The 20000-nt window shown below is 44.4% G+C and overlaps 1 protein-coding gene across 4 annotated transcripts in view; it reads left to right on the top strand.

The window, feature by feature from the left end:
* LOC110511297 (cell adhesion molecule 2) overlaps positions 1–20000 on the top strand; it is a 473792-nt gene that overhangs the window by 270251 nt on the left and 183541 nt on the right. For all 4 annotated transcript variants that reach the window (XM_090188763.1, XM_090188764.1, XM_090188762.1 and 1 more), the window contains one exon: positions 7033–7182. In XM_090188763.1, coding sequence (XP_090044889.1) covers positions 7033–7182 — 150 coding nt within the window. The remainder of the gene's footprint in view (positions 1–7032; positions 7183–20000) is intronic.

Consider the following 20000-nt stretch of genomic DNA (forward strand, 5'->3'; position numbering starts at 1 on the left):
AGGGAAGAGAGAGAAGACATGAGAGATGGGGAGTAGGGAAGAAAGAGAGGAATGAAAGAGATTCTGGTGACAGGCCATGCTTCATGAAAAACCTACATGAATAAAATATTCCTCCAGCAGCCCAGATCCATTTCTCTCTGTCGATCTATCCCGGTCTTTCCTGTTCCTCCTCTCTCTCACATGCACCGTCAACCCCAGGAGACCTTCATCAGCACTGTTAATGACCCATGCTCCTCGCCTCACCTCTCTACCTCCTCATCCATCACTTCCCATCCCTCTCTTCTCCCTCCTTTGTCTCTCTTCTCATCCCTCTCTTCTCCCTCTCTCTCCTGCCTCCACCTCTCTCTCTCTCTCTCTCTCAACCTGACCTATATCTCTCTCTCCTCCCTCTTAATCTGTCCTCTTTCCTCCATCTCTTTTCTCCCAGTTCTCTCTTCTCCCGTCTCTCTCTCCACCTGGCCTCTACTCTCCTCTCTCCATCCTCTCTCCCCATTTCTCTCTACTCTCCTCTCTCCTCCCCCTCTCTCTCTCCACCTGGCCTCTACTCTCCTCTCTCCGTCCTCGCTTTCTCTCCTCATTTCTCTCTACTCTCCTCTCAACCTCCTAGGGTTGTCTGTGGTGTGACTCCTAGGGTATGTGGTGTGACTCCCAGGGTTGTCTGTGGTGTGACTCCTAGGGTTGTCTGTGGCTTTGACTCCCTCTCTTTCTCTCCCCATTTCTCTCTACTCTCCTCTCTCTCTTTCTCTCTCCATTTCTCTCTACTCTCCTCTCTCCTCCCTCTCTTTCACTCCCCATTTCTCTCTACTCTCCTCTCTCCTCCCTCTCTTTCTCCCCACTGCCCTTTCTCACCTCCCTTCTCCCTCTCCGTCTCTCCATTCTCCTCTCTCTCCACCTCACCTCCCTTGGTCTAGCTGTCTCAATTGTAAAATTGTCTCATCCCGGTGTTCATACATCCACTTCACGGTCAAATAGCTCCCTCTTACACAAGTGAACGTGGAGAGAGGGAAGGAAGAGTGAGAGAGAGAGAGACAAAGCACAGCAAAAACAGCAATTTCTCTAAACGTCCCATGTAACTCATTGGAAGTGCTTGTATTGCAGGTTCAGGTCTCGGCTATCCAGTCTTGTCTACTGTAGGAGTGGCTCTGGCATCGACTTGTGGGCCTGGGTACATGGGTTTACGTACACCATTTTATAAAAAGGTTGTTCGTATTCTGGATTCTGATAGGTTGATATGCAGGTGTTGTGGGATAGAGGAAGGTGTGTCTCGGGTCAACCAGTACCTTGTGTAGAGGAGGTCTGGGGTCAACCAGTACCTTGTCTAGAGGAGGTCTGGGGTCAACCAGTACATTGTCTAGAGGAGGTCTGGGGTCAACCAGTACCTTGTCTAGAGGAGGTCTGGGGTCAACCAGTACTTTGTCTAGAGAAGGTCTGGGGTCAACCAGTACCTTGTGTAGAGGAGGTCTGGGGTCAACCAGTACCTTGTCTAGAGGAGGTCTGGGGTCAACCAGTACATTGTCTAGAGGAGGTCTGAGGTCAACCAGTACCTTGTCTAGAGGAGGTCTGGGGTCAACCAGTACCTTGTCTGTAGATTTGACTCCTAGGGTTGTCTGTGGGGTTGTCTCCTAGGGTTGTCTGTGGGTTTGTCTCCTAGGGTTGTCTGTGACTCCTAGGGTTGTCTGTGGTGTGACTCCTAGGGTTGTCTGTGGGTTTGTCTCCTAGGGTTGTCTGTAGGTTTGACTCCTAGGGTTGTCTGTGGCTTTGTCTTCTAGGGTTGTCTGTGGGTTTGTTTCCTAGGGTTGTCTGTGACTCATATGGTTGTCTGTGGTGTGACTCCTAGGGTTGTCTGTGGGTTTGTCTCCTAGGGTTGTCTGTAGGTTTGACTCCTAGGGTTGTCTGTGGCTTTGTCTTCTAGGGTTGTCTGTGGGTTTGTTTCCTAGGGTTGTCTGTGACTCATATGGTTGTCTGTGGTGTGACTCCTAGGGTTGTCTGTGGGTTTGTCTCCTAGGGTTGTCTGTAGGTTTGACTCCTAGGGTTGTCTGTGGCTTTGTCTTCTAGGGTTGTCTGTGGGTTTGTTTCCTAGGGTTGTCTGTGACTCATATGGTTGTCTGTGGTGTGACTCCTAGGGTTGTCTGTGGGTTTGTCTCCTAGGGTTGTCTGACTCCTAGGGTTGTCTGTGGTGTGACTCCTAGGGTTGTCTGTGACTCCTAGGGTTGTCTGTAGGTTTGACTCCTAGGGTTGTCTGTATGTTTGACTCCTAGGGTTGTCTGTGGCTTTAACTCCTAGGGTTGTCTGTGGGTGTGTCTCCTATGGTTGTCTGTGGGTTTGTCTCCTAGGGTTGTCTGTGGGTTTGTCTCCTAGGGTTGTCTGTGACTCCTAGGGTTGTCTGTGGATTTGACACCTAGGGTTGTCCGTGGGTTTGTCTCCTAGGGTTGTCTGTGACTCCTGGGGTTGTCTGTGGCTTTGACTCCTAGGGTTGTCCATGGGTTTGTCTCCTACGGTTGTCTGTGGTGTGACTCCTAGGGTATGTGGTGTGACTCCCAGGGTTGTCTGTGGTGTGACTCCTAGGGTTGTCTGTGGTGTGACTCCTAGGGTTGTCTGTGGGTTTGACTCCTAGGGTTGTCTGTAACTCCTAGGGTTGTCTGTGGATTTGACTCCCAGGGTTGTCTGTGACTCCTAATTTTGTCTGTGCGATTGACTCCTAGAGTTGTCTGTGGTTCCTAGGGTTGTATGTAGGTGTGACTCCTAGGGTTGTCTGTAGGTTTGACTCCTAGGGTTGTCTGTATGTTTGACTCCTAGGGTTGTCTGTATGTTTGACTCCTAGAGTTGTCTGTGGTTCCTAGGGTTGTATGTAGGTGTGACTCCTAGGGTTGTCTGTAGGTTTGACTCCTAGGGTTGTCTGTATGTTTGACTCCTAGGGATGTCTGTGGGTTTGACTCCTAGGGTTGTCTGTATGTTTGACTCCTAGGGTTTTATGTGGGTTTGACTCCTAGGGTTGTCTGTATGTTTGACTCCTAGAGTTGTCTGTAGGTTTGACTCCTAGGGTTGTTTGTGGGTTTGACTCCTAGGGTTGTCTGTATGTTTGACTCCTAGGGTTGTCTGTATGTTTGACTCCTAGGGTTGTCTGTGTGTTTGACTCCTAGGGTTGTCTGTGGGTTTGAAATGACAACTTTATTACGTCTGATTCGGTATAAATCATTGCATTTTGAACCAGAAAGTGGTCCCCTTTGAAGTCTCGTAAATTGATGAATTGTGCTTTTTTTGTCTCTCTCTTGCATAAACTTCCACCACACCTCATTAACCTTCAGACTTGTTAGTTAGCAGAGCCGGACTCAGGGGTTGAAAACCCTGGAGATCCTTACAATCTCCACTGAGTTAGTTAAATGATGGCTAAAATGGCACCTCGCCTCGAGCTCCGATAAAAACATTGCAGGTTTCTACTTTGTGTGTTTTCTTCAAGTGTTTTTCTTAAATGTTCGCAAAACTTCTTATGGCTGAAATCCCGTTAACGGGATGGTATGACAACAACCAGTGAAAGTGCAGGGCGCCAAAATCAAAACAACAGAAATCTCATAATTAAAATTCCTCAAACATACAAGTGTTTTATACCATTTTAAAGGTAATATTTTTGCTTATCCCACCACAGTGTCCAATTTCAAATAGGCTTTACAGCGAAAGCACCACCAACGATTATGTTGGGTCACCAGCAAGTCACAGATAAACACAGCCATTTGATGATCTTCATCAGATGACACTCATAGGACTTCATGTTACACAATACATATATGTTTAGTTCGATAAAGTTCATATTTATATAAAAAAATCTCAGTATACATTGGCACGTTATTTTCAGTAGTTCCAAAAACATCCGGTGATTTTGCAGAGAGCCACATCAATTTACATAAATACTCAATCTAAATGTTGATATGTTATGAATTGAACTTTAGATCCACTTCTCCTTAATGCAACCGCTGTGTCAGATTTCAAAAAAGCTTTACGGAAAAAGCAAACCATGCAATAATCTGAGTACGGTGCTCAGAGACCCAACAAGCCAAAAAGATATCCGCCATGTTGTGCAGTCAACAGAAGTCAGAAATAACATTATAAATATTCACCTACCTTACCTAATCTTTATCAGAATGCACTCCCAGGAATCCCAGTTCCCACAATAAATGTTTGTTTTGTTCGATAATGTCCATCACTTATGTCCAAATAGCTACTTTTGTTTCTTAAATAAAGATTCACAGACTTTTCTCCGAATAGAGCAGCAGGAAAGAGAAACCTATTTAAATCTATCAATCTCTCTCTTTCTCTCTCTCTCTCTCTCTCTCTCTCTCTCTCTCTCTCTCTCTATCTCTTTCTTTCTCTCTCAGCCTCCCTCTCTCTCTCTCTCTCTCTCTCTCTTTCTTTCTCTCTCAGCCTCCCTCTCTCTCTCTCTCTCTCTCTCTCTCTATCTCTTTCTTTCTCTCTCTCTCTCTCTCTCTCTCTCTCTCTCTCTCTCTCTATCTCTTTCTTTCTCTCTCAGCCTCCCTCTCTCTCTCTTTTTCCCTCTCTTTCTCACTCTCTCACTATCTATCAATTAGATATAATATAATGATATTTTAAATGCAAAAATTAAGGAAATGGGATGGATGTTTTCACGTGATAGTCGGCAGAGAGGAAGAGGCGAAGCAAGAGGTTTTACTCCGCCCAACATTTGTCCATGAAAACTTAATGATGGAAAAAAAAGGTTGGAACCATTTTCCTGCTTGTCTGCTAGGTTTTATGGGTATTATGACACATACTGTGGTACTCTATTCATGGCACCGATGTTGCTGGTATACAGCGATGTCTTTGGGCCAGTATTGCGAGCATGGTGTAGTCTACTCTTAGTTTTTAACTCATATGTAATGCCAGTAGACCTCCGGTGGCCTGTATCGATTCCTCTTTTCAGACATAATGGAATGTAGCCCCTTGAAAGTGCCTCAACTACGGCATGTTTGTTTGTCTGATAGGGCTAGGCTACACTACAGATTTTTAAAAATGCCAACACAAAACCTTCTCTGGAGATATTGAAAGGGCATTTTATTTATCTGTAAAGGAATGAGGCTTCTGAAGCCTGGGGTCCATCACTTGGCAACCAGAACTGTCAATCAAATAATCTGGAGCTGTTGCAGAGCAATCTCTCCTAAATACCTTTTAAATACCGTAACTTATTTATTTATTTAGAAATAAAACACAACATGCCACCTTTATTGTTGTCAGGAAAACAGAACATTTTAAACCGGAGCTAATGTCACTTTTTTTTTTTTGTCTGAAAAGTTACCAACTATTGACATGTTACTGTCGCTACGTTTTAGGTCTGTAAAGGGTTGTGGTAACTTCATTGGTTTGTAGCTAGTGGGGTGTTCTAGCTAAGTCTATGGCTGTCTGAAGTGGTTCTCAATCAGAGGCAGGTGTTTATCGGTGGTAGATATAACTTCATTGCTTGGCCCTAACAGTCATATGTACCAGTCAAAAGTTTGCACATACCTATTCATTCAAGGGTTTTTCCCCAAATTAACTTTTAACAAGGCACATCTGAACCTGTTGGATCTCTAGGGGCGCTATTTCATTTTTGTATAAAAAACGTTCCCGTTTTAAGCGCAATATTTTGTCACGAAAAGATGCTCGACTATGCATATTATTGACCGTTTTGGAAAGAAAACACTCTGAAGTTTCAGAATCTGCAAAGATATTGTCTGTAAGTGCCCCAGAACTCATTCTACAGGCGAAACCAAGATGAAACGTCAAACAGGAAATGAGCAGAATTTCTGAAGCTCTGTTTTCTAATGTCTCCTTATATGGCTGTGAATGCGACAGGAATAAGCTTAGACCTTTTGCCGTTTCCCCAAGATGTCGGCAGCATTGTGACGTATTTGTAGGCATATCATTGGAAGATTGACCATAAGAGACAACATTTTCCAAGTGTCCGCCTGGTGTCCTGCGTCGAAATTGGTGCGCAAAGCCAGGTGCAAGTATTTTTCCATTTGATTGAGAGGAGAAACCATGCTTCCACGAACGATATATCATCGAAGAGAGTTGTGAAAAACACCTTGAGGATTGATTCTAAACAACGTTTGCGTTCAATGAGAAACATCCGAAGTTCTTCAAGGGTAAATGATTTTATTGGAAGGCTTTTATGTTTTTGTTGAAATGTTGCGTGCTGGATGCTAACGCTAATGCTAACGCTAAATGCTACGCTAGCTAGCTACTGTTACACAAATGATTGTTTTCCTATGGTTGAGAAGCATATTTTGAAAATCTGAGATGACAGTGTTGTTTACAAAAGGCTTGAGAGATGGCATATTTATTTAATTTCATTTGCGATTTTCATGAATAGTTAACGTTGCGTTATGGTAATGAGCTTGAGTCTGTATTCACGATCCCGGATCCGGGATGGGGAGATCAGAAAGGTTTTGAAATCCATTCCAGGTGACTACCTCATGAAGCTGTTTGAGAGAATGTCAAGAGTGGTGCAAAGCTGTCATCAAGGCAAAGGGTGGCTACTTTGAATAATCTAAAATCTAATATATATTTGGATTTGTTTAACACTTGTTTTGGTTACCACATGATTCCATATGTGTTATTTAATAGTTTTGATGTTTTAACTATTATTCTACAGTGTAGAAAATAGTAAAACGAAAGAAAAACCGTGGAATGAGTAGGTGTGTCTAAACTGTTGACTGCTACTCTATGACTACTCTTACTGTATTTACTAGGACCATTATTTTGCATTGTAAATTGATGTGGAAATGTATGATTTTTTAAAATGGGGACCATCCATCCTCCATCTTTGAGGACATGTATTTCCATTGTTAGAGAGGTCAATCGACTATCTTGTAAATATAGTAAACAATCTTTGTTGTCTGTGAAATGTTGGCTCGTGCAATATCTAATTCAAGACATGCTACGTTTTGTATTTTTAAACACCCCCCCCCCCCCCGCCCAATCACAGGACAGAATATAGTTGTTTCATTTATTTTTATATTCCCTCGTCTCCTCCTCTCACTCCAGGGTCGTCCGGGCAACACCCCCTGGTCCAGAATCAGACTGTGACAGAAGGCAGGACGGCCATCATGACCTGTAGAGTAGAATACAATGACCAGACGTCCCTCCAGTGGTCCAACCCCACACAGCAGACACTCTTCTTCGGGAACAAGAAAGGTAATTAAACAACACACACACACACACACAGAGAGACAGAGAGACAGACAGACAGACACAGAGACAGAGAGACAGTTCATGAGACAGGTGAGTCAGAATTACAAACCACATAATGTTTGCTTGAAATGGCTTCATTCATATGACCAGATTTTTGAAATAGTTTATTTAAAAAAAAAATTCAAACAAGTCAGTGCAACATCATCATCAGCAGACATATTTACACTGAACAAAATATGCTCACAAACAAACAGTAAACTGAAAAAGAAAAAAGAAAATTGCAGAAAAAAATATATAGAAAAAAAAAGAGGCAATAAAACTAATTAGGCAGCATCTTGCTGCACAGCTGGGTCTGGCCACAACGCCTCGTCCACATCACAGGAAATATCTTCCCTTGCCAGACATCGAGGGAAGAAAGTGCCTTGAGTGCCTTATCCATCCCTGAATCGCACCCACATCAATATCGTCACATGCCTCTTCCATAGCCTGCACAAGAGACCTGCGCACTAAGGGCTGCCGGTCGTACACCTTCCACCGCCATGCCGAAAATAACTCTATGGGGTTCAGAAATGGTGGGTGGTCAGCAAACCAGTTTTGGACTGGGGCTGCATGATGAAAGCTCATGTTGTCCCATACTTGTAACGGTTCTCTTTAGTTGAAGGAGAGGTGGACCAAAACGCAGCGTGGTGGTTATTCATGTTTTTTTTAATGAAAACACTCTACATGAATAAACTAACGAAAACAATAAACGTGAGAACTCAAAACAGCCCTATCTGGTGCAAACACAAAGACAGGAACAATCACCCACAAACACACAGTGAAACCCAGGCTACCTAAGTATGATTCTCAATCAGAGACAACTAATGACACCTGCCTCTGATTGAGAACCATACTAGGCCGAAACATAGAAATACCCCAAAACATAGAAAAACAAACGTAGACTGCCCACCCAACTCACGCCCTGACCATACTAAATAAATACAAAACAAAGGAAATAAAGGTCAGAACGTGACAGTACTACAACGTACCGGGTTCTTTGATGATCTGCATCATTCATACGCTCTGGTGGTATGAGAATGTTGTGGAGTCTGTCCAGAAATGTGAGAATATGGGCTGTATTGTATGGTCCAAGGTTGGCATGACGGTGGAGGACACCATGCGTATTGGAGATGGCAGTGCACATTGTGATGTTCCCACCACGTCGGCCAGGAACATCTATAATGGCTCTGTGGCCAATGATGTTTCTCCCCCTTCTTCTGGTCTTTGCTAGGTTGAACCCAGCCTCATCTATAAAGATGAACTCACGTGGGATTGCATGAGCATCCATTTCCAGTACTCCCTGAAAACATAGAACAAAAGCAGTCAATATGGTGTTATCCAGTCCACTGGGAAACAATGTTGTGTAGTTCACTGCAGTCAATATGGTGTTATCCAGTCCACTGGGAAACAATGTTGTGTAGTTCACTGCAGTCAATATGGTGTTATCCAGTCCACTGGGAAACAATGTTGTGTAGTGTACTGCAGTCAATATGGTGTTATCCAGTACAGTGGGAAACAATGTTGTGTAGTGTACTGCAGTCAATATGGTGTTATCCAGTACACTGGGAAACAATGTTGTGTAGTTCACTGCAGTCAATATGGTGTTATCCAGTACACTGGGAAACAATGTTGTGTAGTGTACTGCAGTCAATATGGTGTTATCCAGTACAGTGGGAAACAATGTTGTGTAGTGTACTGCAGTCAATATGGTGTTATCCAGTACACTGGGAAACAATGTTGTGTAGTTCACTGCAGTCAATATGGTGTTATCCAGTACACTGGGAAACAATGTTGTGTAGTGTACTGCAGTCAATATGGTGTTATCCAGTACACTGGGAAACAATGTTGTGTAGTGTACTGCAGTCAATATGGTGTTATCCAGTCCACTGGGAAACAATGTTGTGTGTAGTTTACTGCAGTCAATATTGTACTTACATCCACATCGTCTGACCTCTGTTTCTTTGAGAGTTTCTCTCAAACGGCACCTTATAAAGTTGTTTCATTCTGATTTGGTTTCGCGTGAGAATGCGAGCCAATGTGAACAGACTGACTCGTTGAATATGTTGTTGAATATGGTGTTGTCTTGGAGGTTGTGGCTTTGAATTTCTCGTCATCTGATTTCATTATTTTCCAAAACCAAGTTTATAATGGCAGCTTCCTGTACCCCGATGAACATTTGGCCCCTTCCTCTACCATGGTTGCGTCTCTGTCCTTTAGAAAAACAACAAAACAAAAATATAAGGTTTGGACAATGCAGCCTAAAGATATTTCCCCCACAGTAGAGTCAATTCTACAGGAAATGTGTGCAGATAGTGTATGATATCAACCATTCATGAAGAAAAACAGGTGGCACCCAACTGATACACTATGACATGGGGTGTAATACATAGTGTGAAAGAAATGTTGGTTACATACCTGTACTCCAGTCTCAATGTCCGAATGACACAGGCGAACAGTAAAACAGCTCAAGTTGGGCTGCACTCTCTGTCCAGCCTCTCGCATTGTCAGCCCATGGTTGATGACATGATCAACTAAGGTTGCTCTGATTTCATTTGAAAGATGTTGTCTTCTTTGGCCATGAACTCCTCTACCAGCTCTACCCCTACCTCTCACTCTTTCGTCCCCCTCTCATTCTCACCCTCCCTCTTCCTCCTCCTTTCTCTGCAACAGCTTCCATTGTTGTTGTAAAACAAAAGTGCTCACCTGTGGTCTTTTCATAGTGCTTACTTCCTGATTGAAGTGGTAACAATGAACCATTGAGGTGTTTGGCCAGTTGGCACATGTATTGGCCAATTAGCTCATGTAGTGTCATTTTGAATGGCAGTGTTTTGAAATGGCAAACATGTGACTTTATGTCATATTGTTGTGTCTTATGCAGAGAACCTTGTGCAGTGCATTTAAAAAGTGCCATTTTGAATTGCAAAATGTGTGTAAAGCTGAAAATGTGTTTAGACTTTTGGAGAATTGAGAAGAGGTTTTGCTCTCTGTGTGTCAGTTTAAATAATTGTCATTTTAGTGTGTTAGCAATTGGAAAAAAAACTGTATTATTATCATTATTATTATTATATTACAGCAGAAGAGAGATCAAATATACTCCGACTTTGGAATTAAATGTTTCCTATTCAGATATCATATGTTGCCTGACTACAATATTTATCTTGATTTGTAAATAAATACATGCTGTAGAGAGAGAGGATTATGGTTGTGAGGTCTGGGGTCCGCTCACCAACCAAGACTTCACAAAATGGGACAAACACCAAATTGAGACTCTGCACGCAGAATTCTGCAAAAATATCCTCCGTGTACAACGTAGAACACCAAATAATGCATGCAGAGCAGAATTAGGCCGATACCCACTAATTATCAAAATCCAGAAAAGAGCCGTTAAATTCTACAACCACCTAAAAGGAAGTGATTCACAAACCTTCCATAACAAAGCCATCACCTACAGAGAGATGAACCTGGAGAAGAGTCCCCTAAGCAAGCTGGTCCTGGGGCTCTGTTCACAAACACAAACACACCCTACAGAGCCCCAGGACAACAGCACAATTAGACCCAACCAAATCATGAGAAAACAAAAAGATAATTACTTGACACATTGGAAAGAATTAACAAAAAAACAGAGCAAACTAGAATGCTATTTGGCCCTAAACAGAGAGTACACAGCGGCAGAATACCTGACCACTGTGACTGACCCAAAATTAAGGAAAGCTTTGACTATGTACAGACTCAGTGAGCATAGCCTTGCTATTGAGAAAGGCCGCCGTAGGCAGACATGGCTCTCAAGAGAAGACAGGCTATGTGCTCACTGCCCACAAAATGAGGTGGAAACTGAGCTGCACTTCCTAACCTCCTGCCCAATGTATGACCATATTAGAGAGACATATTTCCCTCAGATTACACAGATCCACAAAGAATTCGAAAACAAATCCAAATTTGAAAAACTCCCATATCTACTGGGTGAAATTCCACAGTGTGCCATCACAGCAGCAAGATTTGTGACCTGTTGCCACGAGAAAAGGGCAACCAGTGAAGAACACACACCATTGTAAATACAACCCATATTTATGCTTATTTATTTTATCTTGTGTCCTTTAACCATTTGTACATTGTTAAAATACTGTATATATATATATAATATGACATTTGTAATGTCTTTACTGTTTTGAAACCTCTGTATGTGTAATGTTTACTGTTAATTTTTGTTGTTTTTCACTTTATATTTTCACTTTGTATGTTGTCTACCTCACTTGCTTTGGCAATGTTAACACATGTTTCCCATGCCAATAAAGCCCTTGAATTGAATTGAATTGAATTGAGAGAGAGAGAGGAACAGAGAGAGAGGAACAGAGAGAGAGAGAGCGAGAGAGAGAGAGAGAGAGAGAGAGGAACAGAGAGAGAGAGGAACAGAGAGAGAGAGGAACAGAGAGAGAGAGAGAGACAGAGAGAGAGAGAGAGAGAGAGAGAGAGAGAGAGAGAGAGAGAGATTTAAATCATCTTTAATGGGTCTGGGAACCCACCACACAATAAATACTCATACGAAACCATAGTTACACATCAATTAAAAACACAACTCCAATTCCTCCTCCACAGTAACTAAACACAACAGCCTCTGTATACCCCATATACTCAAAAACAGATCAATATTGTTGACAAGTTTATAATAGGCAAACTCAACCCTTAGTCTTGCTGCCAACATTCCCACCACATCCACAGACCCCTGTCCCCAAATACTGTTCTTTCGGGTCTTCCATATCGCAAATTTTGCTGCCACTAACACAAAATTAAGCAACACAACTACACCCTTTTGACTGAACTTGTACTTTGGCCCAAATATATACAGTTGGGAAGAGCAAACCTCTCCCAACGTTTACAACCAATCAGTGATCAGTTCAATCATCCCGACCAACCTGGGACACAGTAAAAACAGATGTGCCAGAGTTTCAGACTCAGCACAGAATGGACACCCCTCCCCAACAGGAGGATCCAGGTGTATCAGATGCAGAATGGACACCCCTCCCCAACAGGAGGATCCAGGTGTATCAGATGCAGAATGGACACTCCTCCCCAACAGGAGGATCCAGGTGTAGGAGATGCAGAATGGACACCCCTCCCCAACAGGAGGGTCCAGGTGTACCAGATGCAGAATGGACACTCCTCCCAACAGGAGGATCCAGGTGTAGGAGATGCAGAATGGACACCCCTCCCCAACTGTAGGATCCAGATGTAGAAGATGCAGAATGGACACCCCTCCCCAACATGAGGATCCAGGTGTATCAGATGAAGAATGGACACCCCTCCCCAACATTAGGATCCAGGTGTATCAGATGCAGAATGGACACCCTCCCCCAACAGGAGGATCCAGATGTAGAAGATGCAGAATGGACACCCCTCCCCAACATGAGGATCCAGGTGTATCAGATGAAGAATGGACATCCCTCCCCAACAGGAGGATCCAGGTGTACCAGATGCAGAATGGACACCCCTCCCCAACAGGAGGATCCAGATGTAGGAGATGCAGAATGGAGTCCCCTCCCAACAGGAGGATCCAGGTGTACCAGATGCATATTGGTGTCTATGGCTCCATGTATTATCCTCCATTGGAGGTCATCTGTCCTCTTATCAATAGGCAGTTTGTATAAAGACCGCCAACAGCCTTTTGGGGAGGCACCTGGACCAAGCACACCCACCCACCTCGTCGATTTTACCCCTTCCAGGGAAGAAGCATGGGACACCTTTACACATATTTTGTACATGTCCTTCTTTCCCACCTCCTTGAACTCCCCCAGCTCCTTGAACTCCCCCAGCTCCTTGAACTATCCCAGCTCCGGGGTATCGAAGGAATGCAGCAACCCCACATCCTCCTCGAATGCCCCCATCGCAGCACTAACAATCAGTGCAGGGAACACATAATCCAGACCCTCCTTCCACCAGATTTGGAAGTGTCAGTCACGTACTGCAGATTAAGTACTGGCAAGGAGTCACAGACCTCAGCGACAACCTTCCTCAGTAGGCGAGAAGATCGGTTCCCTGCTCTTTCTCCCAGCTCCTGCAACGATCTGCTCCTGCTCCGCATCAGATGACCCAGCTTGGTACACCCCACGCCTAACAGGCATGAACGTAGTCTGGAACCCAGAGCACGGGACTGGATGGCAGTGTTGTGAAAAATAGTCTCTTTCAAAAAGCCACATCCCTGGTGGCGTGCAGGCCTTATGGGACTTGACAAGGACTCTCCAAGCCTGCATAACAGACTCATAAAATGGAGTCAGGCCAGAAAAATCACCCCCCTCCAGCTTTAAGAGGAAAAGGTGCTTGTCTAAGCCCAAACAGCCCTCTCTCCTCATCAGTGTGTAGGCTGTGTCGACCCAGTTAGAACCATCACTGTACAACAGTCTCTGGGCTGCTTGAAGCCGGAAAGCCATGATTCTAGAGAAAATGTCCACCAGGCCTTGCTCACCCTCGTGCAGTGGCAGGTACAGGGCTGCAGCTTTAATCCAATGTTGTCCAGACCAGAAGGAATTGACAAGCGTCCTCTGAAACTCTTGTGTCAGACTCTTTGGTGGCTGCAAAATGATTAGTCTGGCCACAGGGTAGAGGCAGCAAGAGTATTAGCTATCAGCACCCTTCCCCTATAAGACAGCTGGGGCAGCACCCATTTCCATCTTGACAGTCTGGCACACACTTTCTCCAATACAGTTATTTTTCTGAAAGACATCGGAGCCTAGAAAAACCCCCAAAGTCCTCATCCCATCTCTGCCCCACTGAAGCCCCCCTGGTAACTGTGGAGCGGACCCCGTCTGAAGCCCCCCTGGTAACCGTGGAACGGACCCCGTCTGAAGCCCCCTGGTAACCGTGGAGCGGACCCCGTCTGAAACCCCCCTGGTAACCGTGGAGCGGACCCCGTCTGAACCCCCCTGGTAACCGTGGAGCGGACCCCGTCTGAACCCCCCTGGTAACCGTGGAGCGGACCCCGTCTGAAGCCCCCCTGGTAACCGTGGAGCGGACTCCGTCTGAAGCCCCTGGTAACCGTGGAGCGGACCCCGTCTGAAGCCCCCCTGGTAACGGTGGAGCGGACCCCGTCTGAAGCCCCCCTGGAAACCGTGGAGCGGACCCCATCTGAAGCCCCCCTGGTAACCGTGGAGCGGACCCCGTCTGAAGCCCCCCTGGTAACCGTGGAGCAGACCCAGTCTGAAGCCCCGCTGGTAACCGTGAAGCGGACCCCGTCTGAAGCCCCCCTGGTAACCGTGGAGCGGACCCCGTCTGAAGCCCCCCTGGTAACCATGGAGCGGACCCCATATGAAGCCCCCCTGGTAACCGTGGGGCGGACCCCGTCTGAAGCCCCCCTGGTAACCATGGAGCGGACCCCATCTGAAGCCCCCCTGGTAACCGTGGAGCAGACCTCGTTTGAAGCCCCCCTGGTAACCGTGGAGCGGACCCCATCTGAAGCCCCCCTGGTAACCGTGGAGCGGACCCCGTTTGAAGCTGACCTGCCCACAGCGCTTCACTCTTTCCCCAATTGACTCTAGCTGAGGAGGCCCCCTCATACACCTTTAAAGTGTTTGAGAGAACCTTAACATCCTCACCCCCTGTAATAAAAACTATCATGTCATCTGCATACGCATACAGTGCTATCGTGGGACCCTTCATTACACCTGGCACAGATAAACCAGTAAGCTTCGCTCTTAAAAAACAAAGCATTGGTTCAATCGCCAGACTATATAACTGCCCTGAAATTGGGCATCCCTGCCTGATGCCCCTTTGGACAGGGATGGGGCAGCACAAACCACCCCCCACCTTCACCATACATGAGGCTCCCAGCATGCAGTAAATTTATCCAAGACAAAAAAACATCCCAAACCCAAAGGCTTTCATTGTTTTAAACAAATACTGGTGGTCCACACAATCAAAAGCCTTCTCCTGATCCAAAGAAAGTAAACCCACATTCACATCAGACAGTTTACAAATGTCTAAAACATCTCTTATCAGAAACAAGTTATAAACGATAGAGGATCAGGTACACAGTAGGACTGGTCCTTGTGGACCAACAATCCCAGATACTCTTTCAACCTGTTTGAGAGACATTTAGAAACAATTGTGTATTCTGCGCCCAGCAAAGCAACAGGTCTCCAATTTTTTATGAGAGCCAAATCCCCCTTTTTTGGCAACAGTGAAAGCACCGCACATTGACAGGATACAGGAAGAGAACCCTCATGAAAAGATTCACACACCACTTCATAAAAATCCTCCCCAATAGACCCCCAAAAGTGCTTATAAAACTCAGATGGTAAACCATCAAGGCCAGCATTACACAGCTCTTGCAGTGTAATGTCAGAGTCACAATCCTCCGCCTTATAGAGGGCCGAGTAGAAATCCACGGCATGTTGACGCATTTCACTGTCATCCGTGGTCACCTTCCCATCAGGGAGATGAAGGCAGACCATCTGTTTACGTTGCAATGTCGACTGTCCTAGTTTTTTTTTAAACGCTAGGAGCATCCATATCCTTGAGGGAAGCGAAACGAGACCTAATCAAGGCACCCTTCACTCTTTCGTGCAGAAACGACCTCAGTTCATGTCTCTTGTCCTGTAAGTTCATGACTAGTCCAGGGTCGTTCTGAGTGAGCAACTTCAATTCAATAGATTTGATGTCCTGTTCAAGGGCCCTGACAGTCTCTTTAACTTTAATACTAGACAGAGCAGTATACTGTTGACAAAATACTCGTAGTTGGGCCTTCCCAACCTCCCACCATTGTCTCAAGGACTCAAAATTCCCTTTTGTAACCCTCCATTTTTCCCAAAACAACAAAAACCTGTCACAAAACATGACATCATGTAACAATTTAACATTAAAATGCCAGTAAGGTGGACAGGACAAGTTAACCTCTAGCGTCGAGCAATCCCGTATCCGGGAGCGTAATCATAGCCTCAAGCTCATTACCATAACGCAACGTTTCCTATTCATGAAAATCGCAAATAAAATGAAATAAATATATTCAAACACAAGCTTAGCCTTTTGTTAACAACACTGTCATCTCAGATTTTCAAAATATGCTTTTCAACCAAAGCTACACAAGCATTTGTGTAAGAGTATTGATAGTCTAGCATAGCATTAAGCCTAGCATTCAACAGGCAACATTTTCACAAAAACAAGAAAAGCATTCAAATAAAATCATTTACCTTTGAAGAACTTCGGATGTTTTCAATGACGAGACTCTTAGTTAGATAGCAAATGTTCATTTTTTCCAAAAATATTATTTGTGTAGACGAAATAGCTCCGTTTTGTTCATCGCGTTTGGCTAAGAAAAAGGCCGGAAAATGTAGTCACTTACAACGCCAAACTTTTTTCCAAATTAGCTCCATAATATCGACAGAAACATGGCAAACATTGTTTAGAATCAATCCTCAAGGTGTTTTTCACATATCTATTCGATAATCTATCAGTGGTGGCAGTTGGCTTCTCATCAGAAGCAAACGGAAAAATACTGTAACTGGAGATTACGCAATAATTGCGACGGAGGACACCAAGCGACCACCTGGTAGATGTAGTCTCTTATGGTCAATCTTCCAATGATATGCCTACATATACGTCACAATGCTGCAGACACCTTGGGGAAAACGTATGCTGACTCCTAGCTCCTTCACAGCCATATAAAGGAGTCATTGGCATTAGGCGGTTTAAAAAAATGCGGCACTTCCTGATTGGATTTTTATCTGGGTTTTTTTCTGTAACATCAGTTCTGTTGCACTCACAGACAATATGGAAACGTCAGAGTGTTTTCTTTCCAAAGCTGTCAATTATATGCATAGTCGAGCATCTTTTCGTGACAAAATATCTTGTTTAAAACGGGAACGTTTTTCTTCCCAAAATTAAAATAGCGCCCCCTATATCCAAGAAGTTAACCTCTTTGATCTCTAGGGGCGCTATTTCATTTTTGGATAAAAAACGTTCCCGTTTTAAGCGCGATATTTTGTCACGAAAAGATGCTCGACTATGCATATTCTTTTTGAAAGAAAACACTCTAAAGTTTCAGAATCTGCAAAGATATTGTCTGTAAGTGCCCCAGAACTCATTATACAGGCGAAACCAAGATGATGCGTCAACCAGGAAATGAGCAGAATTTCTGAAGCTCTGTTTTCCATTGTCTCCTTATATGGCTGTGATTGCGCAAGGAATGAGCCTACACTTTCTGTCGTTCCCCCAAAGTGTTAGCAGCATTGTGACGTATTTGTAGGCATATCATTGGAAGATTGACCATAAGAGACTACATTTTCCAAGTGTCCGCCTGGTGTCCCTGCGTCGAAATTGGAGCGTAAAGCCAGGTGCAATTATTTTTCCATTTGAGAGCAAGGAGAAACCAGGCTTCCACGAAGGATATATCATTGAAGAGATATGTGGAAAAACACCTTGAGGATTGATTCTAAACCACGTTTGCCATGTTTCAGTCGATATTATGGAGTTAATTTGGAAAAAAGTTCGCGTTTTGAGGGCTGAATTTTCGTTTTTTTTTTTTTTTTTTGGTAGCCAAATGTGATGTACAAAACGGAGCTATTTCTAATACACAAAGAATCTTTTTGGAAAAACGGAGCATCTGCTATCTAACTGAGAGTCTCCTCATTGAAAACATCAGAAGTTCTTCAAAGGTAAGTTATTTTATTTGAAGGCTTTACTTGTTTTTGTGATAGTTGCCTGCTAAATGCTAACGCTAATGCTAACGCTAATGCTAACACTAAATGCTACGCTAGCTAGCTACTGTTACACAAATGATTGTTTTCCTATGGTTGAAAAGCATATTTTGAAAATCTGAGATGACAGTGTTGTTAACAAAAGGCTAAGCTTGAGAGCTAGCATATTTATTTCATTTCATTTGCGATTTTCATGAATAGTTAACGTTGCGTTATGGTAATGAGCTTAGGTCTATAAATAGAATCCCGGATCCGGGTTTGGTCGTCGCAACAGGTTAATATCAACAGTAACAATATGATGATCAGAGAAACCCACAGGAGTAATGGCACACTTTCCAACCCTACTACAGTATTGCTCAGATACATACAACCTGTCTAGCCTTGCTGCATTGACACGACCTTCATTAATATTTAGCCATGTGTACTGCCTAACTTTCTCATTCCTTACTCTCTACACATCAGAAAGCTCAAACTCAGTTAATAGACAGGCAAGTGGCTGACCGCAGATGAGGTTCTTCAGCGGTGCGATCAACAGTAAAATCCACTGTACAGTTCCAGTCCCCCCCTAAAACCATCCACCCCTCTTGATCACACTGTCTTAAGGTTTCCTTTATTTGATCAAATACAGCAACACGCTCTGTACCCTCATTCGGAGCATAAACATTCAAAAAAACAAACAGAAACCCCATAACATCCACCTTGACCAATAAAACCCGACCCTTGACAATCTCTGTTGTAGATACCACAGTCACCCCTAAGCCTGAGGAAAACAAGATTGCCACCCCAGCACTGAAATTAGTACCATGATTGAGTACATGCTGCCCCTCCCACCACATACCCCAGTCAACCTCATTTTCCTCATCACTGTGTGTCTCCTGTAGGAAAACTACATTAAGCCTTTTCTGTTTTATTACTTCTAATACCCAAGCCCTCTTATTCCTGTCCCTTCCCCCATTAATATTGAGAGAACCTACCTTTAGTACCTCCATATAGAAAAGAGAAAAGAAAAGCAGAAGAAACCACAGAGAAACCAACGAGAAAAAAGACACCCGATGAAGCATGATCATCATCATTGTTTTTTTTTCTTCTCTTAACCTGACCACGTTTCCCACCACCTTTTGCTGCTGCAACAGCAGTAATACATTTCCTCAAGCGAAACCGCTTCTTCTCACACAGCTGGTCTAACCCCACCGTCTTCTGTAACATCACAGCTGGTCTAACCCCACCGTCTTCTGTAATACCACAGCTGGTCTAACCCCACCGTCTTCTGTAATACCACAGCTGGTCTAACCCCACCGTCTTCTGTAATACCACAGCTGGTCTAACCCCACCGTCTTCTGTAACATCACAGCTGGTCTAACCCCACCGTCTTCTGTAACATCACAGCTGGTCTAACCCCACTGTCTTCTGTAATACCACAGCTGGTCTAACCCCACCGTCTTCTGTAATACCACAGCTGGTCTAACCCCACCGTCTTCTGTAACATCACAGCTGGTCTAACCCCACCGTCTTCTGTAACATCACAGCTGGTCTAACCCCACCGTCTTCTGTAATACCACAGCTGGTCTAACCCCACTGTCTTCTGTAACATCACAGCTGGTCTAACCCCACCGTCTTCTGTAACATCACAGCTGGTCTAACCCCACTGTCTTCTGTAACATCACAGCTGGTCTAACCCCACCGTCTTCTGTAACATCACAGCTGGTCTAACCCCACTGTCTTCTGTAACATCACAGCTGGTCTAACCCCACCGTCTTCTGTAATACCACAGCTGGTCTAACCCCACTGTCTTCTGTAATACCACAGCTGGTCTAACCCCACCGTCTTCTGTAATACCACAGCTGGTCTAACCCCACCGTCTTCTGTAATACCACAGCTGGTCTAACCCCACTGTCTTCTGTAACATCACAGCTGGTCTAACCCCACTGTCTTCTTCTCCCTCAGCTGGTCTAACCCCACCGTCTTCTGTAACATCACAGCTGGTCTAACCCCACCGTCTTCTGTAACATCACAGCTGGTCTAACCCCACCGTCTTCTGTAATACCACAGCTGGTCTAACCCCACTGTCTTCTGTAATACCACAGCTGGTCTAACCCCACC

Source organism: Oncorhynchus mykiss, chromosome 10 (genome assembly GCF_057628025.1).
Source record: "Oncorhynchus mykiss isolate SJ-2025 chromosome 10, ASM5762802v1, whole genome shotgun sequence".
In the NCBI taxonomy this organism is placed as follows: domain Eukaryota; kingdom Metazoa; phylum Chordata; class Actinopteri; order Salmoniformes; family Salmonidae; genus Oncorhynchus; species Oncorhynchus mykiss.